The sequence below is a fragment of the Durio zibethinus genome, chromosome 3 (genome assembly GCF_047325235.1).
Source record: "Durio zibethinus cultivar Kanyao isolate XHJ-2024 chromosome 3, ASM4732523v1, whole genome shotgun sequence".
Classification (NCBI taxonomy): domain Eukaryota; kingdom Viridiplantae; phylum Streptophyta; class Magnoliopsida; order Malvales; family Malvaceae; genus Durio; species Durio zibethinus.
This window is the reverse complement of record NC_143164.1, coordinates 5,101,624-5,126,774: the sequence shown is the minus strand read 5'-3', so window position 1 is coordinate 5,126,774 and position 25,151 is coordinate 5,101,624. Positions and strand designations below refer to the sequence as shown.

The 25,151-nt window shown below is 33.7% G+C and overlaps 3 protein-coding genes across 3 annotated transcripts; 1 reads left to right on the top strand and 2 right to left on the bottom strand.

The window, feature by feature from the left end:
* Positions 1-992: 992 nt before the first annotated feature.
* LOC111301356 (protein DETOXIFICATION 48-like) lies at positions 993-3,336 on the bottom strand. Its single transcript, XM_022896958.2, has 2 exons — positions 2,813-3,336; positions 993-2,677 (listed from the first exon to the last, which is right to left on the bottom strand). The coding sequence occupies exons 1-2, from the start codon at positions 2,939-2,941 to the stop codon at positions 1,142-1,144; spliced, it is 1,665 nt and encodes a 554-aa protein (XP_022752693.2). The 5' UTR covers positions 2,942-3,336; the 3' UTR covers positions 993-1,141.
* Positions 3,337-7,101: 3,765 nt separating this feature from the next.
* Positions 7,102-11,469, bottom strand: LOC111281969 (sucrose transport protein SUC4-like). The gene is made up of 5 exons (XM_022869850.2): positions 10,489-11,469; positions 8,758-9,506; positions 8,253-8,316; positions 8,113-8,156; positions 7,102-7,425 (listed from the first exon to the last, which is right to left on the bottom strand). Exons 1-5 carry the CDS (start codon positions 11,006-11,008, stop codon positions 7,267-7,269), a joined length of 1,536 nt encoding a protein of 511 aa, XP_022725585.2. The 5' UTR covers positions 11,009-11,469; the 3' UTR covers positions 7,102-7,266.
* A 9,090-nt stretch (positions 11,470-20,559) lies between these two features.
* Positions 20,560-24,136, top strand: LOC111299658 (receptor-like protein kinase 7). The gene is made up of 2 exons (XM_022894989.2): positions 20,560-23,409; positions 23,579-24,136. The coding sequence occupies exons 1-2, from the start codon at positions 20,850-20,852 to the stop codon at positions 23,965-23,967; spliced, it is 2,949 nt and encodes a 982-aa protein (XP_022750724.2). The 5' UTR covers positions 20,560-20,849; the 3' UTR covers positions 23,968-24,136.
* Positions 24,137-25,151: the final 1,015 nt, after the last annotated feature.

Here is a 25,151-nt window from a genome sequence, read left to right as displayed (position 1 = left end):
CTCAAAGGTTTCAAATGTCAATTGAAGTAATTTTTTTTATATAAAAGGGTCACGTAGCATTTAAATATCAGATTACTTAAATGTTATTTTTTTATAAATAATTTTATAAATTAATTAAATTAAATCTTAAATTCTTCTCCTACTTAGTATTTACTTCGCAAAATTTACATAGATAAAACTTGTATGTATTCAATTGTTAAGTATTGAATTTTTTTTTTTTTTGTTTGTTTGCTTGTTATGGGGGGTTTAGTACTGTTAGAGTTGTAGCAACAAGTGAAGGAGAAGGTGGTGGGAGAAACTGCCAAAAGCAGAGGCACTGCTCCAATTTTTGTCATCTGAGAAGTCGACAGAGGTAATAATAGCTGGTTTGCTACATATGACATAAATCCCATCATAACCATGGAATGATCACTGTTTCCCATTAATATAGGCAATATTTTCCATACTAACCCATTGAGTAATTCAAAGAAAATAATAAAAAAAAGGATACTGTTATATATATATATATTACTGCATGTGTATTTAATACATACTACTATGTATTATAAAAAAATAAAAATGAAAGAGATCATCAAAAGGAAAATTGGTCCAGTTTTAAAGAAGAGGAAAGCTTTGGGGATATGAGGAAAAAAAGAATATATAAAAAGGTGGACTTCAATTTGAAAATTAAGTACATATTATGAAATGAGGAGGTTTAGGCCAAAAGGTATTATGCTAATTTTCCATTTTAGGTAGTGCTCAAGCTATAGGTTGTTGCCTTAATAGGAAGGTAACAACGAGAAAGGCAGGGAGAATCCTTTTCCACAAGTCCTTAAAACAACCGACAGCTTAAACCATTTTTTTTCTTCTCTTTCTTTCACTTCTTAATCCAACTATATATAAGTCCAAACTTATCTTTACAAATTAACATTCAATAAATTTAAAAGTTAAATTTCAATATTTCTGTAACTGATTTTTTTTTTAAAAAAAAACATGTTTAATTTTTTGTCACAATTTAGTATGTCTGTTATTAATACAACATGGGATTACAAAAAGACAAAAGACGAGAAAAGGGGCTCTTGTACAATAGAAATTAGAGTGGAAAAAGTCTTGAAAAACTCTTTTATGAGGTGGGGGTAAAAATGGGGTGACTGAACTCTAATTAATGCTCAGCATCAGCGTGTGAGTTAGATAGGAGAGGGTCTGTTTCAAGCAGTGAAGCAGACTTCACAAGTTCATCAGTAATGCAAAGTATCCCTTCAAGATCAGCCTTGTTCTTGTTGTTAGTTTCCATAAGGTTGGAGTACTCTTCTTGTTTTTGTGATATTGGCAATGGAGAAGGTTTGCTACAATTACTGGCTTCTGTGAGCACTCTTGCTCTTTCTACTTGAACCATCCAATCTGTTCTACAAAGAACTAATAGCATGAGAAATGCACAGGATGCTTGAGCTGCAAACAAGCCAAGCCAAAGCCCGGCAAACCCCATTTTGATCACGAACGCCATTAGGATAGATACTGGCATCCCTACCAGGTAAAATGACCCCAAATTTATGTTTGCTCCGATGGTTGGCCTGGCGCTACCTCTTAACACCCCACAACCGGTTGTTTGAGGGCAATTTCCAAGCTCACAAAGCCCAGCAATTGGCAATGCAACTGCTGTAAGCTCAAGGATTTCAGCGTCACTGGTGAAAAACTTGCCCCATTGGTGTCTCATCAAGGTTGTGAACAACATCGCCGACAGGCCTACAGCTACGGAGCAGAAGAGAGAAACGATCATGGAAATGCGAGCTTTTCCAGGCCTGTTTGCGCCAAGTTCATTCCCAACTCTTGTGGATACTCCAACACTTAATGCTGAAGGGAAGCAATAGACTAGAGAGGTTGTCTGAATAAGGATCCCCATGGAAGCAATGGTAGCCTTGGGGTTAGTAAGTAGGCCACACAGCAATATCATGAATTCATACCACCACCATTCAAGGCAAACTGAGGCACAAGTTGGCACTGCTAGAGCAAGCAGAGAGGACCAGCCCCTAAGACAGTCAATGCTTGGAGTTACCCAAGAATCTTTATATACACCTGAGAAGTATACGAATGAAGAAAGCAAGAGGAAGAGGTTGAGATTAGTCCAAATCATAGCTATAGCCACCCCTTCAACACCAAACTTGAAGTGGAAAACAAGAAGGAAATTCAGTGGGACGTGGATAAGCACTGAAATGGCTGAACAATAAGTTACAGGTAATGTAATGCTTTGGGTCCTGAGGTAGATGCGAAGTGGGTGAAGAAGTGAAAGGAAAAATAGGTCAGGAATGGAGAAAAGAATAAATGTATGAGCCACGGATGATATTTCTTGGTCTTGACCACACCAAAGAAGGATAGTTTTCATGTTGACCCACATGAAAGAAATAGGGATAGAAGCGGAGAGGAGGAGAAGCACCGTTCTCTGTAGGGTTAGGCCAACAAGTATACATTGTTTGGCACCAAAAGCTTGTCCACAAATGGGTTCCATTCCCATGGCTAAACCAGAGATGACAGAGTAGCCAGTAATGTTTGCAAAACCAATGGCGAGAGAGCCACCAGCGAGCTCAAGCTCACCAAGATAGCCAAGAAAGACCATGGAGATCATGGCTCTTGAATATAGAAGTAAACTACTGATCGCTGTAGGGCCTGAGATCTTCCCTATGGCTTTGATTTCTTCCAGGGCCTGAATGCACACAAAGCAAGAATATAATAAGCCGTTGGCTGATAAATAAAAAGTACTCTTTTTCTAAATGGCTACAGAAAAACAATACAGAGCCAAGTACTTGTTTGGTTTATATAATTTAAGCTGTTTTTATACCTCATAGAGAGTTGGAAATCTATGTAGTTTTTCTTCATCATCATTGAGAAGATCCACGGTTTTGTTGAAATGGGTTTGGCTAGAAGGGAGAAATGAAGTCGTTGGAGAAGATGGCTTTGGGTTATACATAGCTAGAGTTAATTTCTAGACAAAAGAAGTTACGGGAAAAGAAAAGAAAGGAAGGGATGGGTATGTTAAATGAGACTGATTGCAAGGGAAAAGAACGAGCTTGTTTGTGCTTATGCGGTTTGTTTGTTTTGAGGGGTTTGGAGAGGAAGAATGTGGATATTTATACAGAGGATTGGGCCCTACTGTTTTGGGTGAACGTGTGTGTCAATATTACAATATATTGAAGCCAATGCTGGAAAAGCGTCTGCTAAAAAATGCATTAGAAGTTGGAAGAGGCGGGGCCGCCCATCCGATCCTTTTTTTAGCCTTTTTGTTCTCTCTCTCTCTCTGAATGTGATGCAGTGAAGGTTAGTCACTTCGAATTTGTATTCCCTCTGTTCAACAACTGAGGTAGAGAGTACTTTGAGAGAAAGAGAGCAAGAGAAACGCAAGTTTTCAGTGTGGAAAGGATCCAGACAGCCGTGTTCTCATCTTTTCTTTATAAAATAATAAACAATTAATAGTATTAGAAAGACGTGGTGAAACCCACGAAATTGTTTGGCATAATGATCATGCGGTGTGTGGGGGGCCCTTTTTTGGCATTTTGGATTGATATGTGGTGGGTTTAATCTTGAGTGTTAAATAAATTACCTTTTTTATTAAAGTGGATAATCTTGAAAACCATTCTCTCATCTATCTTTAGGTTATTGTAATATTTGTATTAGTACTAAATAAAAAGAGATAAAGAAGCTTTACCTTGAATTTGTCAAGTGGGAGTGGATTGACAAGCAAATTAATTTCGGTCCTATGCTTGGCGAAATGACAGGAGCATATCGGAATATATATTGACAATTGCTGCTAATGCTTGCTACATATGTAACTTTGTAGGCTGATAAATTTGTTTGCTTGTTCCAAGGCAGCCATGCATGTTCCATGTCCCATTTTCTGCAACCAAACCGAGCATCGATCTCTTGACTCCTTGCCCAATATAACAGGTGACAATGCCTTTGTTGATATCTGTGTTGCAGGCCCCATTTTTTCTGTCTTTTGCTGATGTTCACTTCATTCTTTTTGAGGGAAATGAGTAAGAGAGAGTGAAGCAGCCGACACTAGCTTGGCGTTAAAACAATAAAATATACTTAATACTGCTACAAAAACTTGTGGTGGAGTTTCTTTCTCTAATATATATGGCTAATAAGTTTGCTCCAACTCCATGGGTAATAAAAAAAATGAATTGCTTGCTGCTAGCTCCATCAATAGATATGCTAAGATCGTGGCAATAATATATTACTATTGATCAGTCTTGGAGGGAAGCCTCTTTTAAAGTTTATATTATAAGCTGGTGGGTTATATATAGTACTAATAAAAATAAAAATCAAGGGTGGCAGCCTGGTGTATGTATATAAAGCTAATGAGTTCAGTTTCCGGATCATCCAAGTTGCTCATTCCCAGGTGTCGGGAATGCTGCTGGGTTCAAAAGATTGCAAGATTTGAGAGATGAGATGGGCAAAGAAAATGAAAGTTGAGAGCTTAAGGAAATGAAAGTAAAAAACATGTGGGGATTTAGGGATTCAATTGACCATAGTGCCAGTGGATCTTTTTCTTTTTTTTTTCTTGCAAAAAAGAAAAGAAAAAAAAAAGGGTATTGTTGTTTAAAAAGGTTATCTTCATGGGTATATGTGGAGGTAGGTACTGTGTCGAGAATGGGACCACCAAGTCTATTAATGGAGATGACAGTAAATGACTGGACATTGGAAAACCGGCAGATGGAAGAAAGGGAACACTGACAGAAAATTACGTGCTCCAATTGCAACCATGTAATTTGCAACCCTTTTCTCACAACAGATCACCGCCACCCTTCCAAATCAACTCGAGCAGCTTAACCTCCTTTTTTTTATTTTTGTTTTCTGTGTTCTCATTTTGCAAAGTCTGCGCCACCGGGCTGCTTCAAGAAAAGAATCAGTTTTTGCTTTGTTTCTTATTTTAATGAAGATATCATACATGATACTACTATTTCCATGAAATCCGTACTTCTACCCCATTGTCAGACTCATGTGTCTTCCAGCTAGATAAGTTGCTGTAGATGAGAGCAATGTGTCATGCAACTCAACCCAATCGGACAAATGTTCGTATCAAATAAAAAAAAACTGTGAACCCAATATCGAATTTAGCATTTCTACTGGGGAGGCGCTGTTCACCAGATTGTACAAATAGAGATTGACAAGTTCTAGGATCACAAGATTGAAATTCTTTTAGCGGACGGTAAGATTAATTTTAATAAAATTAAAAATAATAATAATAATAATTATTATTATTAAAAATTTTATTTTAATTATGTAAATTTTTTAATAATAAATTATATTAAAATTAATATTTAAATTTTATAATAATTTTAATCGATGCTATAATAAAATTTAAATTTAATATGAGAGTGAATGAAACGATGAAAATATTTTTAAATTTTTTATTAATAATTAAAGACGTTTAAAAAATATTAAAGATTTAATTTCAAATCAATTTTTATTTTATTTATATCAGAATAAATTTAAAAAAAAAATGAAACGATGAAGATGTTATTCGCTTCTAGCGTTTAATAAAAAAAAACCTTTTGGATCAGATCGTTGTTGAAGTGGAGTTCAAACAGAATTTTATTGGCATCTCAGAGAGCTTCGTACAATATCGAAAACCGATACGCGACAGTGAAAAGACCTTTTCAGGGTTTGACGTTAACATAGATTATACTTTATCTAGAAACTCGAACAAATTCATTGATCCATGCCTCTCTCGCTGCCCTTAATTTTTTTTCCCCAAAAAAGCTTTGATGCTTGCTTAATCTTAATAAGCAGCCTTACTACAAGTTCTTTTTTTTTGGCCAAAAGCTTACTAGAAGTTCATATGTCAACAAATTCAGCTTGATGGAACTTGAATGTACAAGAATGCAATGTTTTAATTGATTTCTTCTTCTTTTTTTTTTTAATGTAAGGGAAAATGTCACAAATATTCCATTACTACTACTGTTTTCCTGTTTCAATGTTCCATTCCAATGCCACAGCTGTCTCTCTGATGATATATGCAAATGGCACCAAATTCAATGCATTTCAGGCACATTTGAGGGTACGTAATATGCGTAAACAGTTCTTCAATCAGGGGGTTCAGAAAAAGCTAATAATTTTATATTGTTAATCAGCCACTTGACTACGATTTTCTTTGTGCATGAATCATGATTATAACATGGTGGATCAAAATTTGTACGTGTTATGGGGGAGCATTGAATGCAAAACAGCTTTTCATGGGTAGTGATAAAAAAGTGCGACAAACACGAGAATTTATTCCAACGTTCAGATGGCAAGCAAGAAGCAAATGGAGAGGAAAATATGTCAAATTATGATAAAAGAACAGAACAATCATAAAGAACAACCTTCCATAAAAATCGATGAAGCTTTTTCAAAAAAAAATCAGAGAGCGAAAGACTTGTCTCCGTCAAAGTTTCAATCAGCACAACTCACATACTGTTGGTCATAAAGCACAATGAACCACCTTCATACAACGAATTCGAGCACAAAATGCATGAGATTCCAATACATCGTGATTGAACCACAATTGGACAATTGCTAGGTTTCCTTTCAACCAAAAAAAATTATAAAAAAGAACAAAAAAAGTTTATGCTTTTGCTAGGAATAGATCCCAATCAGGAGCAACTTATCTTGGTTCTAAGTAGTAGTCTTGGGACTAATTCTCGAATCAAACACTCGAGGCTTTCACCAACATTTCCAGCAGGTGGACAGATTTTTTATCAAAAAAAATTCTCCATTGATTTTAGATAACTTGTCTCGTCCAGAATTTAATCAAAGCTACAATATACCTCTTTTTTTTTTTTAACAAATTTCATTGAAAGCTACAATATTTGTTATCATTACATTTAAGTTGCTATAATATGTATACAAAATGATGCCCCCCATTAGTATTTCATTTTCCATCATGCCTTCCATGTGGTTTCCACCACTTCCATTTTGAAGGCCAGTCTCAATGAGTAATTCTGGAAAATTAGTTACTGTTTTAGAAACAATCTTGTTTTAGGTTTCAGGATTCTCAATATTAGTTGTCCTAAAAGATGTAAAAGCTTCAAAATTTGATGTTGACTACTAACTCACTCTCGCAACATATATAAGGTAAGTAATTCAGTGTTTCAAATATTAAACGAAATTAACATATTGGCAAACAAAACCTCAGATCAGAATGATTGTATTGATCAATAAAGTAACAATAGCTATATACAAATTCTTACTCTCTGAAAAATTTAATATTCATGGTGATGGTATACAAAAAATAAGGTACAACAAAATTCCTCATGGGAGGGCCCTGGGTTTCTGAGAACTACTTCGAGGGATAGCCAAGATTGCTATCAGTCCACTGGTAAGGGCAGCAACACCTGCTACAGCGAAAGCTGGTGAGTTTCCACCACCAAATAGTTGATCCCATGGTCCACTTCCCAGAGACACAACAACCTGTTGTTAAAAGCCAAAGTTTCAAATTTTAAATTGCTTGAAGAAAGATAATAAAAGATTTTCCATCACATAAAAGATACTATTATGGACATTGAGGAACACTTTGAGGAACATATATTTGATTAATGCTAAGCCCCAACGATGGAAGGCATTATGGACCCTGCCCTTTATAATGAACAAGTAAAAATTCCCTGCCGCATCAAGGACTCCGCCTCCCACCCTGATCAGCTTGGTATCAGGGGCTTTATTCATGGATATGAGGACAGAGTCAAGTAAGCTATTCCCTGCCCTGCCTGGACATCAATATTTTAATTTGTTATATGATTAATTTAGAAAATTTTTGGGTCAACTTTCTTGAGGAGTGACCATCATTTCAATTGATGTCAATTCTTATTTAATTAGCTTATGTATGCGTAATAGGTGCCAATTAAGCAAGTGAATGTTACAACTTCATAGTTCTTTTTGAAAAAAAAAAAGAAAATCACAATCAATTCAGGGGTCCTGTCCCATCATGAATCCACAGGGACAGGGGCCAGGGAGGGGATGTCAATTGAAGTTAGGGACAGAGACTGCGAGGATTAGTAAAAACCAATCAAGTTCATTTAGCCCCCTCCCCCCAACAACAACAAAAAAGGAAGAAACGAGAAGATAGATGGCAGTAAAATGAGTTCACATGCAAAGCAATACCTGAGGAATAACAATAGCAAGATTTAGGACACCCATTGATAATCCTGGAGAAAACAACCAAGTGAATCAGTGTCTTAACCACTTTTCCAAAAGGTAAAACAGAGCAAAATTCTGGATGCAAAAATTAAAATATTGCCTACCTTGGCCAAGTCCCAAAGACTCAATACGTGTGGATATCAAGGCATATGGAACACTATAAGTAATCTGAAATGAAATACCAGTAGCATTAGTTAAATGCACAAACTGAATGCTCCCAATATTTATCCCTTTCTTTTCTTTTCTAAAAAGGAAGATTGATTGGGACATTAGCAGAACCAGGCTAACCTCAGGCCCTGTCACAGTTTGGGCCTGCTTTAAGATCTGACTGTCTAGCAAATAAAATTGATCATTAAATTACAGTCAATAGGATCAATGTTTTAGTACTTTCATGCGACTAGATTGATGATGTTTTATGCTTTGAAACAAGAAGATCACCAAGTTGAGATTGGTTAAACAGTAATCTTCTGAATGCCTATGCAGAGTAGCCAGAGGTTGATTACACATAGTCCAGGTGGAGAAAATACCTACTATCTCCATGCCTTCTATTCTTGACAAATTCAATTAAAAGATCACATAATTTTCTGTGGGAGAAAAAGAGCAACTTACCGCCAATGGAACACCAAGGATGGAAAAAATCACTAGTGCAGCAATCACAATGCCATCTGGGGGTAGCCCATGGCCAATATAATTCATGTGTTTTGCCACATATGATAGAATAAGCATTGAGAGAAAGCACAGCGCCATGAGAATGTTTGAAACTCCCCAGAAAAAACCCGCGCCCCATTTGCTACAAAGCTTCTCCATAAGCACTGATGTAATTCCCAGAACAACTGAATTCAACATCAATCCCAATGCACCCATTCTGACCCCAGCATTATAATTCCCCCCTTCATTTGGCTGACCACCATAGATCTCTCGACCCATCCAGTCAGTATCAAAGAGAAGAAAAGGGAACCATCCAATCCAATTCAGTGCAGTAACAGACAAGATTATCCATATAGGCCCTGAGAAATATCTAAATGTTCCAAATAATTCCCATAGAAAAGCTTCTTCAGCATGGCCACCTGACTGTTCAGGCCCCTCTTCGTGAAAGGGTGTAGATCTAACACATGAACCTAGTGGCACTTCCTTAGCAGCTAAAACGCTTAGATATGTTGTAATTGCAATAAAAATAATGTCTAGAAAGAAAGCAGACTTGAGATTTGCACAGTCAACATCACAGGCAGCTGTCATGGTAAATGGAAGAACCTTAAACCATCCACTGTACGATCCTGTTGCAAAGCCAAGAACATTGCCGACAGCCATGAATAGAGAGAAGTAAGCATTAGCCACTCGGGTTCTTCGATGATCCTTTCCTAACATAAGAGTGAAAGAAGATAATGTCAATTTGAAGCTGGTTTCTTGATTTTTATATTTTATACATCAAACAGTTGCAGACACCATTTTTTACTGGTATTTGACAATAGAAAAAACCCCACCATTGTAATTTTAATTTGTTTGTGTGTCTATTTACATGGCAAAACATGTACAGAAATAATTTCACTTGCTTTCAGATTAGAATTGCAAACCGGCAAGCACAGTATCAAGTTTCTTTATTTATTCTATGTGAAGGAACTTTAGGTATTATTATCATGAAATCTTGCAGTATAATCTCAGGTGCCAATTACAAGGATAACCTATGGAAAACTTTTTGACATGGAAGTTTGGCTTCATGATCAGACAATCACATTCTAAGAAGTATTACATAAGAAATTTTAAATGTAAAAATTTATCTCTTAAAATGGTAATTTTGTGATAATTACTATGTGATAAAGGAATAAATAAAAACTATGAGATGAATCTTTTATGCATAGTTCAAAAAAATTTGCAAACTACCTAATGAAATTGCAGGAGTTGTAATTAGTAGTAGGTATCTTTAACATCTAATAAACCTTAGGCACTTACAATGCATTACCTATGATTGCCAAAAATGTGGTGTGGAAACAATCTGATTAGCATAAATATCATATAAATGCTAAACAATCTGGGAAGGTTATTCATTCATTAAGGAAATGGAGTGATTAAAATTATAGTTAAATGATATGATCAAGCTCAATTAAATAAGACCCTAGATTGGTAACATTGCATTTGAAAACCTACCAAAACTCAATTGAACCAATCAAATGGTCCAACAAACTGTACGGAACCAAAATTTTACTCTTTAAAAAGATGCCAAAGAAAACGAAATAATAATATTTATTATTTCCCTATTATTAAAAAAAAAAAAAAGCTAACAGTGTCATCTAGGGTCTTATATGATTCTAAAAAAAAATGCAAAAAATGGGGGAAAAAACTAACCAGTAAGATCAGCAAGAAGAGCTCTACAAGGACCTTGAGTCATGTTATTAGCAACATCAAGAATCCAAAACCCGAAAACAAACGCCACGATAGCTCTCGGCCGATAGCTTCCTCTATCCCCGAACAACCATCCGATATCGGCGGAGTGACCGATGATCAAAACGGCAACGATAATCGAAACTGCACCAGATACGATAAAAGGTCGGCGACGACCGAACCGGCTGGTGCATCGGTCGCTCATGTGGCCCACCAGAGGCTGCACCAGGAGGCCCGAAAGCGGGCCGCAAAGCCATATGATGCTGGCCCACTTGTGAGGTATTCCTAGCTCTTGAACGTAAGGTGTCAAGAGAGAAAGCTGTAAGGCCCACCCGAATTGTATCCCGCAAGCCACGGAGGCGACTCGAAGCAGCTGCCGTAGTGGAACTCTAGCTCGAACCGGCGGTCGAGTCGCCGGTCGAGTTGAAGACGACCCTGGAGGTCTCCCTCTGGCCCGTTGGCGGTCTGCTTCGGAAATCGCCATCCCTTCCCTTCCCTTTGAATTTCACGATTCTTTCTTTCTCTCTCTATAACCGCTTCTGTTTCTCTCTCTAAAACCGGATTATCTTGGTATCCGGTAGTTGAAAATTGGAGTTTTCCATTGAGAAGAGGTGGCGGTTCCCGTTGAGAGAGTGGAAAAGAAGACTGGCAGGTTAGACAGTGTGACGAAAGAATCAACGAAGAAATAAAAACGACATTAGAATTGAAGAAAATTACAAAGAAAGCCACGCATGAATGATGAACAGAAACTAGATATTATTAGATTGCCTGAATTGGAAATTTTAAGTATATTCGGAGGGCAAATATCGGATCACATATTTATGTTGTTTTGGACAGTACCATAAAGCAAATGGAAAGTTTTCCGGTACAACAAGGTTTCAGTTAGTACTCATTTATCCCTTTAAAAATGCAAAACAACATGGTCATTTTAGAGAAAACGGAAGCAAATTTCAATAATTAAAGATTGCCCTTTTGTGCAAATGGTCGTTTGAGTTGGGACGTTTGGTTAGGTGTCCCCCACTCTCCAAAGGTCGGGTCGCTTTTGCTCTTTTAGCATGTGTTCTTAATTTATTTATTTTTTTAAATAGCTCATTCTTTTTTAGCTTTTGGGTTGTTATCAGCGGTGTAGAGGGAACATACAGTACGTTGACATGTTTTATTTCTGTTCTCTTATATTTTGGTAAAAAGAAAAAACTATTTTTTGAATTAAATTTTAAAATATTTATTTTTATTAAAGAAAAAATAATTTGTTGTTTTCATTTAATAAAAAATTTAATTGAATGAAAATAAATATTTAATATTTTAATTGATAGTAAAATATAAAAAATTTAAAATAAATAAATCATAAATCGTTTACTCCTTTACGACTTTAATTGTTAAAGTTAAAATAAAGAGCCCATGCTTATTTCCCAAGCATACCCAAAGGATTGCTTCATTTTTCTTGTTATTGGGATTGTCGTTTTAAAATGGCCTATAATTCTAACTTTTCTTTCCATTTCTATCGCCCTTTGTCTGTTAATGAATTATAAAGTTATGTGGTAATACTAATATTAATCATTGCTTTTTTAATACATTAATAAACGTTTTTATATGGCAACATGATTTGATTTGAGGCTGCGTTTTGGCTTGTATCTTTCCTGGTGTCACTACTTTCGGTCACCGTCTTTCTTTTCAATTAATAATTAACTCGTTACATCAAGTTAATTAAATTATTATTATTATTATTTACTTACGTTCATTAATTAAGGATAAGTAGGTTCTTATTTGTGGTTTTGTCCAAGGGGAAATAGCCAAGATTTGTATATTATTTTATTAAAATTTAATCTTTTTATTTTTTGATATTTTAAGTTTCAATTTAATTATTAACATAATTAATTTTTCTTGTGTTATTTGCGCAAATTCATCCATTGATTTGCTGGTGGCCTGACATTTACTTTTTTGGGTTGGAAGTACCCAAAGTCCAACAGCAAGGCCCATTTTGGAGCCTAGACCTTCATTTTCATTTGTTCGTTGATTTCTCATTCTAGCCCAGGACCTAAATACGAGCTAAATACGAGAAAAGAAGAGAGAACGAGAGTTGACAGAAGCACTGACGACGATTCAAGAGAGCGTGGCAATTCCTCCGCTGTTGAACCTGGCTAGGCGTTTTGGGAGTCTGAAAGATGGCGAGGCGTTAGAGCTTGAGTCGGCAATGGAGACACTTAAGGGCAGGATGCTAAGGACACTGGAGAGAGCTGATAAACTCCGAGGCTCCACTGTAAGGAAGGTAATTGAGATACTGAGTCCAATCCAGACAGTGAAGTTTCCAGCTGCTTCAGCTGAGTTTCAGCTTAAAGTAAGAAACTGGGGTTTACAAAAAGACCAACAGAGAGCAACAGGATTGGAATGATCAGCCTGCAGCGAGTCCTAGAACTTTCTATTTAATTACTATCTGTTATTTCTAGAGTCTGCCTTCATTTACTTTGTCAGTATTTGTAATAATGAATTTTAAAGCCTTTTTTTCGTCTTGCAGTTGTTGAATAAGTATGGATCAGGACTACTGTCCTGAAATCAAAGACTGCTGCCAAAATGATAATATGGGGTGCAAGTTTGTGCTCTGTTTACTTGTAATTTGCTATATTATGACAATGGCTTCTGTTTGTTTGGACTAGGATTTTACATCAACTTTGTTTCCATTTCCCCCTCCTATTTTGGGTCACATAGTTAGCAAACAATCATCACAAACCCACAGGAATCACAAACTCTCGGCCGATGTCCTCGACAGTAATACTTTTGGGCTTAAAGTGTGAACAAAGCCCATGGGATCTCTGCTGGTTGGTAGTCATACCTTATTTAGGACTCTGAGCGAATTTATTTTCAGCCCATGTGTTTTCAACTCCAAGATTTGAGCCCACTTACAAAGATTGTATGTCCTGATCTCCTTGTCCCTTGCTTGATGTAAGATCGATCTTTACCAAAATGCAAGCACCAAGCAGTCATATAGCTCATTTGGGAGCCCGATCACTGCAGCCCGATCTGCATAGATGCCTTCAAAACGGCACTCCTCCGTATTTTGAAAAAAAATAGTTATTAATAAGATATTATTATCTTATATATTTCATTATTGAATTATCATAATTTAATTTATTAATAATGTACAAAAGTTATACATTAACAATATATCAAATATAAGCTATTTAATAGATGAATAAAACAATTAAATCATTAAAAGTAAAAAAAATAAGTTAATATTTTTCTTTTTCATAAAGTTTCGTTTCAATCAATATCGAATTGATTTTAAATTTGAATAATTGAATTATAACAATTCTATTAACATTAAAATATCTTTCAACTTATTAATATATTCCAAATTATTGCCAAAAGTAGAGTTTTAAATTAACATCCTAAAGCCTTGCATTTTTTAAGATAATCAATGATACTTCTGTTATATTTATTTGAAATTGTTAAAATTTAACTCTTAATCATTAAAAGTAAAAATTAAATAATATGATATCATCCGTTTTTATTATTTTGGTATTAAAAGTTTTTTAGTTTACATAATTATTTTGTGATATTCAAGTCATTTTCGAAAGAATTTTGCTACTCTTATAATGGAACATTGAATGGTGATTAAATTGTTATTGTGCATTTGCACTAATTATATGAATGTTATAGTCAAATTTCGATGGTGACTATATAACAGCTGCTATTATAATGAAACACTGAATGTTGACTAAGTTACTATTGCAGAATGTTTGCACCAATGATATGGATTTTGTAGTCAATTTTGGATGGTGACTATATAATATTATATATTTTAACATTTATAATTTTATATATTAATTAGATGAGAAACGATCTAATTACATCGTTATAAAACAAATAGTTTTACATTTTTTTGTGTAATTTCATGTACGACTAAAATTTTTACAAATTTAATAATTTATTTGTATTTGTCCTGCACATTTGATTCGATATTTTTATAATTTCCTTTTAGAATAGTATTTTTTATATATATTAACTATTAAAATTTTATTATTATCAAACTAATATTTAAACATTCTTAATTAACTCTAAATTTAACATACATGATTTATGTGAATAAAATATAAAATTCAACAGTCGAATTAATAAAACAATAAAAAATTATGTAAAATTAAATTAATTTTACCCCTATATAAGTAAATTCCTTCTCTATCCTCTCACTAGAGTATATTTCAACATTTTCTTGACCAAATGAATCTAAAATAATCAATCTTCAATGGAAAAAAATTCCCCATCCAGATAAGATAAATGGATTCTAATAAATGCATGAGAGATGAGTGACCAATGTGGATTTATTGTGATGTTTTCAAAATGTTTTGGAGATGCAAGAAACTAAATAAGAAGTCATATCATAAATGAGCCACATCAGGGTTATGGGCTTCTGGCAAATTTTACGGTGAATTATGAGCCCTGTATCAAACTTCAACGCTCAAACTGTTGATGAATAGTTCATCGTTTGAATATTGATGACGTCTCTTGACGAAAAAGGGTCCCAGTGGCCTTGGATAAAGTTCTTCACAGATGATCTCTCATAAATGTGGAAGGATTGTAGTATTTTAACTAATGCTCTATAATTTTGCTGCCATAATTCCTGAGGCTGCTCTAATCAACATGGAAATGACAGGAAAAAAAAAGTGGAAAAAAAGATATTTAAATCATTAAAGAAACAGCTTGACACTGAATTGACTGTTTTGAAATTAGTTGTTAGAGCAACGATTATAGAGTTATTTTGTAGAACATTTGGATAGATTAAAGCTCCTTTAAATATCTGCAAAAAAAAGAAAAAAATAGGCCAAAGTAGAGGTAAAAGTTGGAAACAGTTCAGTAACATGCACTTGAATTATTGCTTATAGTTTATAGATTGCAAGGTGTCAAAAAAAAAAAAAAAAGACCCATTTAACAGGACACAATCAATGGCCAGGTCACGACTCAGGAACACCATTTTTTTTTCTTCTCCTTGTAGTCGGTAGAAAAAGTGTTGGAAGTGGAAGCCCATCTGATTGTGATTTTATGGATGGGAGATTGGTGAAAGTGTGGGCAAAATGTGAAAAAGAATGAAAAATTGTTCCAACCTTTCTTTTGATTTGAGATCATTGATGTTTGTGTATCTCTTTATAAGGACAAAAGATTAAATATATCCTGGATATTCAGAATGATCGTCCTGGTATTTTGTGCTGTCCCTTTCTTCTCTTTTTCTTCTTTAATTGTAGATATCCTTGGCTTTGCTGGCATATTTTGGCTTTGATCAAGACTAGAGAATCTGATGATCATATGTATTCTTGAAGGTTTCAATGCTCTTTTCTAAGCTTTAGTTTGATTCCACACATATGTAATATGATATAATTAGATTTATTATATCATTAATTAAATTTAAATATTAATTTTAATAAAATTTATTTAATAATATATTTTTTAAAATCATAATTATAATATATATTTTTTTAATTTTATTAAAATCATTCTCATTATTCATTTAAATTAAATCTCGATTGAAGCTTTTTTGTATCAGCAATTGGGAAACTTTATGCAAAATATAAAGCACTGCTGCTAACTGTTTTAATAATAAAAAATTCGTATAATTGTCAATTATGCATTAGTAGGTTGAATGCTTTTTTTTTATTTCAAAGATTTTCCTTGAAAGCTTGAATGCTGTCTCCTCTACTATTCAAAGGTCCCTGTTCGCAAGTCATAGAGGCATTGACATCTAGGGTCTCCTACAAACAGTCTGACCAATTGAATTAGTCATCTCTTCGTCCTACGAACTAAACAAACCCAGAAACATTGATTACTTACAGAAAAACTATTTTCATTTCCAATTTTCACTCGCTCTTGATTAATTACTTTCCAATGATTAATTAACTGTGTTAATAATTAGAGAATAATGGAATTTAAAAAAAAAAAATCCGATTAATGAATGCTTATAACAAATATTTAAAAGTAATTAAAACACTATTTAAAGAAAGAATTTTGCATACACTTTTTTTCCCTAATTATCACTTTAACTAGTGTGCTATTAGGCACCGATTAACATTTTTTTTTTTTTTAAAAAAGTGCAATTTGACGATGACTGTAAAAAATAATTGTTTCAAATTGGCATGTTTAAAGCAACCGACAATGGAATTAAATCATATATTCCAAAGTAATAGCAAGGTAAGACAAAAAACAAGTTGCATAAAGTAATCAAAAGGTGCTACTTTGATGATTCAGTTTGGCAAGCTAGGAAACAAAATCGAGCCTTGTGGTGCCAATTGATTAAAACAAAATCAGGTACCCAAAGACATTTGTTTGGCTAAAAGGCCTGCACGTAGAGTGATGCAAAGTTGACTAGCAAAGAAGAAAAAGCAGCAGAAGACAAAGGAAACAAGGTTAGCTAGGAAGGAATATCGATGATCAATTATATTCAATAATCTGGTAGTTTCTTACCGGTTTCAATGGCTGAGCCCACGTCGAACATGAGCATCATGGCAATTACCGATGAAAAATGAAACTTGGATTTATTCTCTTCTTATAAATAAATTCAATAATTTATTTATTTATCATATAAAATATTAAAATTTATATATTTTTATTATAATTTATATAAAAATTCTGTATTATAATTTATGTCGATATAAAAATAAAAAATATATTTTTTATTTTATTAAATTTATATATAATTATTGTAAAAATTTTATATCATATCTACTTATAGATACACGAATCACGTTCATGATCTCTTGTTAAACTTTTTATTGTATTCGATTGATTTTCAACTCTGACGAAACCTAAACCATCGGAATCAAAATGAAGGGAAAAATCCCGGTTGCCATCTTTAGGATTGTTTGATCACATGAAAGAAGGCAGGAATGGAAAGTGAAAAACGAAGGTAATTTCAGAATTAAGATTGATCAAGTCCAGAGAATACCCACCAGAATCAATCTGAATCAAAATGGGGTAACAACTATCGAAGCCTACATGTGGATAGCAGATGTTATCATCAACAATATTAGTGACAATTAGAGAAACCTTTGCATCAGAAATTTATGCTGCCTCAATTTTTAGCAAAGAAACAGAAGCAGTAAATTAGAAATTAATTTTAATTTTAATGTTAATCTCGTGATTCTTGATATAGACAAAACTAAAAGTGACAGGCTGACGGCTTATTAAGTGGTCCTGAGTGTGAATGAGGGCACAAAGATACCTGCCTTATCACTCATGTCATTTTTATTTATTTATTTTGATATAAAAAACTTCATATAAAAGTTTGTTCAATCTTCCGTATTAAAACAAAATGTATCATAAATTATAAAAATTATATTAAAATTTATGTCAATACATATTGATTAAATTTAAATTTAAAATTATTTATTATAAAAATAAATAAATTTATCAATTGCATCATTTTTTTATTGATAATTATTTATTTGAAATTCGATAATATTCAAGTAAGATATTAATTATTTATTTGATAACAAATTATTTTTGTCTCATTTATCTTATTGTATTTAATATACATGTCATTTTGGGGACGAACCATGATTCCACCATCTGCCATAAGAATAAAGAGAGGAGGGTTAATCATATAAACTCTTTGAACAGCATTGTCTCTTCAGAAATAGTAACTGTTTATGGCAATGACATGCTATTTTGAGATTAAATAAATCCTAAACCCAAGTAATTTAATAAGCTAGTCTTCTTACAACCCAATATTATAATGTTTAATTGCATGGAAATTTGGTGTTTCTACTTATTAAATTCTCTGGTCTTCGTCAGGCCTTAGCTCGAGTCCAGCATCCTAACCCTTTTTCTATAAAAAAAAAAAAAAAAAGCAATTTGTTCACATAATATCTTAAAATATTTTTGTATCAGAGCTTTTTTTTTTTAAATTCTAAGTTAGAAATATATTTAGTTTACTTTTACAAAAAAATTTGTAACTTGAAAAAAATTATAAATATTAAATTTTAAAATTATTAAATACCATCTTTTAAAACTAATAATAAAAATTAATTAAATAAAATTTTAAATTTAAATATATCAAGCTGTTTTAATCTTTAATTTGCAGTAAAAATTGAGACCAGTTAAAGAGAAACGAAAGTTGGTAAAAATGAAGTTTCAATCTTAATTATCACTTTAATCCCTTAATATTGGCAGAAGTCAGAATCCTGTTCCCCTCCTGTGAGTAGAAGTGAGGGCATCCCAGTTTTTGTGGAAGCGGCCTCAGGGAGCTTTGACTGTCACCCCAATTAAAGATGAACAATGAAATCTCACGATATTATATAGAAATATTTGAAAAAATTATATATAAATTTAATGTCATTATATTTTATATTTTAATTGTGTCAAAGTAATTAAAATATGATATTATTTATATTATATTTTATGTTAAATTATAATAATATATTTAAAATATGATATTATTTATAACATAAAAAACTTTAAAATTTATTTTAAAAAATAATTTAATAATTATATTTATTATAATATTTTGATGTTTAAATATATTATAAATATTTAATTTTTAAATAATTTTTATTTAAATATTAATTTTAATAATATTTTTTGTTTAAATAAATAAAATAATCATATCTAATCATGTTATTTATATATAATCATATTAATTATATCATATTATATTATATTATTTGAATAATTAATTATTTTTAATTTATTATTTATATATAATTATATTAATTGTATTATATCGTGTTATGTTAGTTAAATATTAATTAATTTTAAATATATTTATCATATGATTTTATGTATAATATATATAATAAATATATTATATTTATATTTAAATTATTTATATGATTCATTTGTTCGTATCACATTTAAATTAAAATTATTTATATTATATTTAAAATTATATTTAATATAAAATATAATATAATAATACAAATTATCTAAGCATCTTCGTTGCGCTCGGGAAGACGCTGAATTTTTAGATTCTCAATTTCTCATCGTCATGGTCTACACTTCGTTTACTTTATTAGAATGTAAACATGATAAAAATAATAACATATAAATATAAAATATAATAATTTTAAATATAATTAAAATATGACAAAAAAATATAATGATATAATTTAAAATTTTATATAAATTATAAATAAATTTAATATAAATTATAAATTATATTTTGTGTTTTACATAATAATATGAATGTAAAATAATAATTTTTTATATTTTATATATTTATTACAAAATAAGTAGATGTGATATAAATATAATAAAAATTCATAATTTATCCAATTTAATATAAAATTAGCACCACAATTATTCCAATTCGTGCTGATATCAAATTATTCATTTTTCATCACTCAAAAGTAAAACTCATGTAAAGTGAACTGATTACTATAAAATAAAAAATAAATACTAAAAAATATTAACTAAGGGAAATTTAAATGAAATATTTATAATATTTTAATACATGAATTATATAAAATTAATAGACATCGATAATTTTTATTTTGTTTTTATTTAGAGGACGGCACATGTAAAATATTAGAACACACCTCCCTCTAGAAAACGAGTCCATCAATCAGCAGCGAAAGAGAGATTCAATGTATCAAATCTTCGTCGAAAATGGATAGAAGCGTTGGCTTGTCAATGAGATATCTGGTCAGGACGCAGACAGGCAGTAATGATAGGACGTATGCCCACGCGCATGATAAGAGTCTCAGATAACTCCCCAACTAAACTTTGTCCACGTGGTTTTTTTGTAGACCCTGATACTTTTTAAAAAAGAAAGTCAACGTCGGCAGCCTGGTGAATTTCCGTGCTTCTTCGACTCTCCTGTCTCCAGCTCTACCACGTCACAATTATAATATTGACACTACATGTTTTGCTAAGTGCAATCCCCATTGGTGCCGGGGACACGTGACCAGAATCTTAAATGCAAATAAAGAAAGTTGCTTTGAGGTTGAAAATATAAAGAAACGGGCGGGTGACTCCTGACCTCATGTTGAAAAAAAAAATCTTTACATGGTTGAAGGTAACATGAATAAATAGCAGGAAAAATAAAAAGGTAACATGATGTGAATAAATGAACAGCGATCAGACAGAACTTTTCCTGTTCCAAACAAATGGGATTTTGCCATTGTTTTTAGAATTTTACTGCAAAACAATGACTTTTGTAACAGAAAATTAAAAAATAAATGCCACCCTTGTAAACAGTCAATTTTCCTTTCTAGCTACCAGGGATTTCGGTCCTTATCCTCCACAATCTTTCTTAAGAGTCTTCGCTACTTTGAGTCCACTTAATTAGAAGAGAACCCTTTCAGGAAAAGTTACCCTTTTCTCGTCTGTTTCAAACCTCCGGCATGTCAAACGCCTGCTTTCGACGGCAAATCTTGCTCTCTTTATATCTCCTGTTCTGTTTATGCTTACCTTGTTTCGTAAAATCTGATGAACTTCAAATATTGCTGAGCCTGAAATCAGCTCTTGATAAATCAAGCAGTAACAATGTTTTTGATTCATGGAAGGCTGCCAATTCTGTTTGCGGCTTCAACGGAATCACTTGCAACGCAGAGGGGTCGGTTAAGGAAATCAAGTTTTCAAGTCAGAAGCTGACGGGTGTTCTTCCTTTGGATTTAATTTGCCAGCTTCAATCCTTAGATAAGCTTTCCTTGGGGTACAATTTATTGTATGGTGCAATCACTGAAGATTTGAGTAATTGTGTAAAGCTTCAATATTTGGATCTTCGGAGCAATCTTTTTACGGGTTCATTTCCTGATATATCTGCTCTCAGCGAATTACAATACCTTTATTTAAATGGCAGCGGATTTTCTGGCCCTTTTCCATGGAAATCACTTGAAAACATGACCAATCTTGCTGTTTTGAGCCTCGGGGACAACCTTTTCGACCGAACTCCGTTTCCTAATCAGATTTTGAAGCTAAAGAAACTGAATTGGCTTTATTTGGCGAATTGCAGCATTGAGGGGAAGATTCCTCCAGCAATTGGCGATCTCACTGAGCTTAGAGATTTAGAGCTCCAATACAATTATTTATCTGGAGAAATTCCGGTGGAGATTGGAAAGCTTCACAATCTCTGGCAGCTTGAGCTTTACTTAAATGAATTAACAGGAAAACTTCCAGTTGGATTGAGAAATCTGTCAAAACTAGAGTATTTCGATGCCTCAACCAACCATCTTGAAGGAGATATCTCAGAAGTGAGGTATTTGACCAACCTGGTAAGTCTGCACCTCTTTGGGAACAAGTTTACAGGAGAAGTACCACCCGAGTTGGGTCAATTAAAAAAACTGGCGAATCTGTCTCTCTACAACAACATGTTGACTGGTCCTCTGCCTCAAAAGCTAGGTTCTTGGGCTGATTTCGACTACATCGATGTATCAGAAAACTTTTTAACTGGTCCAATTCCTCCAGACATGTGCAAGAAAGGAACCATGAGAGGGCTTCTTATGCGTCAGAACAGGCTTACCGGTGCAATTCCGACGACTTACGCAAGTTGTACCACTTTAAAGCGGTTTAGAGTTGGTAACAACTCGCTTTCAGGCATAGTTCCTGCTGGAATATGGGGATTACCGAAAGTGGATATTATTGACATTTCTTTCAATCAATTTGAAGGTTCAATTACTTCTGATATCAAGAATGCAAAAGAGATTGCAATAATGTCCGCAGAATGCAATCGGTTATCAGGTGAGTTGCCAGAAGAGATTTCAGAAGCTACATCTTTGGTTAGAATTGAGCTAAATAACAATCTGATTTCTGGAAAAATCCCTCAGGGAATTGGGGAACTGAAAAGATTGAACAGTCTTAAATTGAACAACAACAGATTATCTGGTTCTATACCAGAGTCATTAGGTTCTTTTACTTCCATCAGTAACATAAACATGGCTAACAATTCTCTTTCTGGCGAAATTCCTTCATCTTTGGGATCTTTGCCGACATTGAACTCTCTAAATTTGTCTCGAAATGAACTTTCTGGTAAAATTCCAGAGAGCTTGTCGTCCCTCAAGCTGAACCTTTTTGATCTATCCTGTAATCAGTTAACTGGTCCTATACCACAGTCTCTCTCCATTGAAGCATATAATGGTAGCTTGACCGGAAACCCTGGCCTTTGCAGTTCAACTATCAGATCTTTCAAGCAATGTTCACCAGATTCTGGCATGTCTAAAGATGCCCGTACGCTTATAATTTGTTTCGCTCTAGGTGCAACGATCTTGCTTGCTTCGCTTGGATATTTCTTATATTTAAGGAGAAGAGAAAAAGACCACGACCGTTCTTTGAAGAAAGAATCTTGGGATTTTAAGTCTTTCCATATGCTATCTTTCACTGAAGATGAGATTCTTGATTCCGTCAAGCAAGAGAATCTGATTGGAAAAGGAGGGTCTGGAAATGTATATAAAGTAATGCTTTCTAATGGTGTAGAACTTGCTGTGAAACATATATGGAATACAGATTCTCATGGCCGCGGAAAAAGCCGGAGTAGTACTCCAATCCTAAGCAATCGTGATGGTAAGGCAAAGGAATTTGACGCGGAGGTGCAGACATTGAGCTCAATAAGACATGTCAACGTGGTGAAGCTTTACTGCAGCATTACTAGTGAAGACTCAAGCTTGTTGGTGTACGAGTACTTGCCTAACGGGAGCTTGTGGGATCTGTTGCATACGAGTAAGAAAATGGAGCTTGATTGGGATTCTAGGTATGAGATTGCCGTTGGGGCAGCTAAGGGACTAGAGTACCTTCATCATGGATGCGAGAGGCCGGTGATCCACCGGGATGTCAAATCTAGTAACATATTGCTGGATGAGTTTTTGAAGCCTAGGATTGCTGATTTTGGACTCGCCAAGATTGTTCAGGCCAATGGTTTTAAAGACTCCACCCATGTCATTGCAGGCACCCACGGCTACATAGCTCCTGGTAAGTTACTTTTTACTGTTTATTCTTTCAGGTTCCCTTTGATTGATGAGAATTAAGAAATATTAACCAAATTCTGGTGGAATCTGTCTTTAAGCATCCAAATGAAGCATTGATTAGGAGATTATTTTTATAGATTCTGTTTGTTAATAATAAAATGTTAATTCTGCAGAATATGGTTACACCTACAAAGTCAACGAGAAAAGCGATGTGTACAGCTTTGGAGTGGTATTAATGGAGCTAGTGAGTGGAAAGAGACCAATTGAACCAGAGTATGGAGACAGTAATGACATGGTGACTTGGGTCTGCAGCAAAATAAAGAAGAAACAGAGTGTTTTAGGTATAGTGGACCCAAGAATTCCAGATGCTTTCAAAGAAGATGCTGTCAAAGTGTTGAGAATTGCCATTTCGTGCACGACCAAGCTGCCTGCCCTTAGACCCACCATGAGAACCGTGGTTCAAATGCTGGAAGAGGCTGAACCATGCAAATTGGTCGGCATTGTTATCTGTAAGGACGGTGACCAGAAGAAAAAGGAAGCAGCAGCAATGGATTCTGCGTAGAAATTCAATCTACAGTTATAAACCTTGAAATATTGTAACATTGTAGTAGCATTTTTGTAACATATTAGCTGTTTTGATCAGCTTGTGATCAGTTGTAAAGTTATTAGCCAGAGCCTGTAAGCTGTTATGCTTTTTAATCTTTGACTATAGCAAAAAAATTTTTCCATAATGGCGGCTAATCTGCAAGGAAAAATTTATAGGTGCCTATCTCGTTTAGAAATAGAAATATGAGGCAAGAAAATGCCAATTTCTTCAACTAAATCTTGCCAGGGAAATGAGATAATAACATACTATTGGTCTGATCAACCCTGGAAATGGAAATTGATCCTTCTTGTGCTCTGAAACAATTTGATTCATCAGATCTTGAAGCAGAGCAAGATTTGTTAAATTTCGTCAAGATCAATTTTTGCTCTAGCTATCCATATATGGGAGATTTAATCCACTTATTAGAAGCCAGTAACAATGCCTTGAACACAATCTAAAGAACACTAATTCTTAAGGAGTCCAAATATCTGAAAAATGTTGTGAAGTCAACAGAAAGCAATTTCGGATGGCAAGAACTTTTGGCTGACCAATCAAGCAAGAGCAAACGTAATTATTCTTGAAGCCTTAGCTTGATTTATCAAAGGCTCAACCATACTTGTTTGTTCAAGGTTATTTAAATAGGTTCTGGCCATAGTGTTAAAACTCCAAAAGACCAAAATCATCCTAAACCCTTACAATAATAAATGATTCTTAATAAAATTAGGATGAATTGGACATCCTACTGAACTAGTCTCGTTGCCATCACCATTTTCTAACAGATAGTTTTCAACTTGCAATCAGAAACCCTTTTACCCCAAGCAATCTGAAAAGGCGGAAAATGAAAATGAAAAATAGGTAGGCCAGGATTGGGTTTTGGAAAAGTTGAAGCCCCCCATGTTCAAGAAAAAAGACAGCCAGACTTCAGCCCATTTAGACAAGATTTTCAATTGTTATTTGCTGGACACAAACAAAGTCACTAATTTATGGTTATTATGGGCTACAATAATTATCTAAAAAAGGTTATGGGCCTAGATATTAACCGAAAAAATTCAGTCAGAACTTCACTATATCTTATATCTAGAAGGATTTGCCATCACCCTTGACCACTAACCAAAATATATTTTATAAGAAAATAGTAAAGTGGCTGAACCAATAATAAT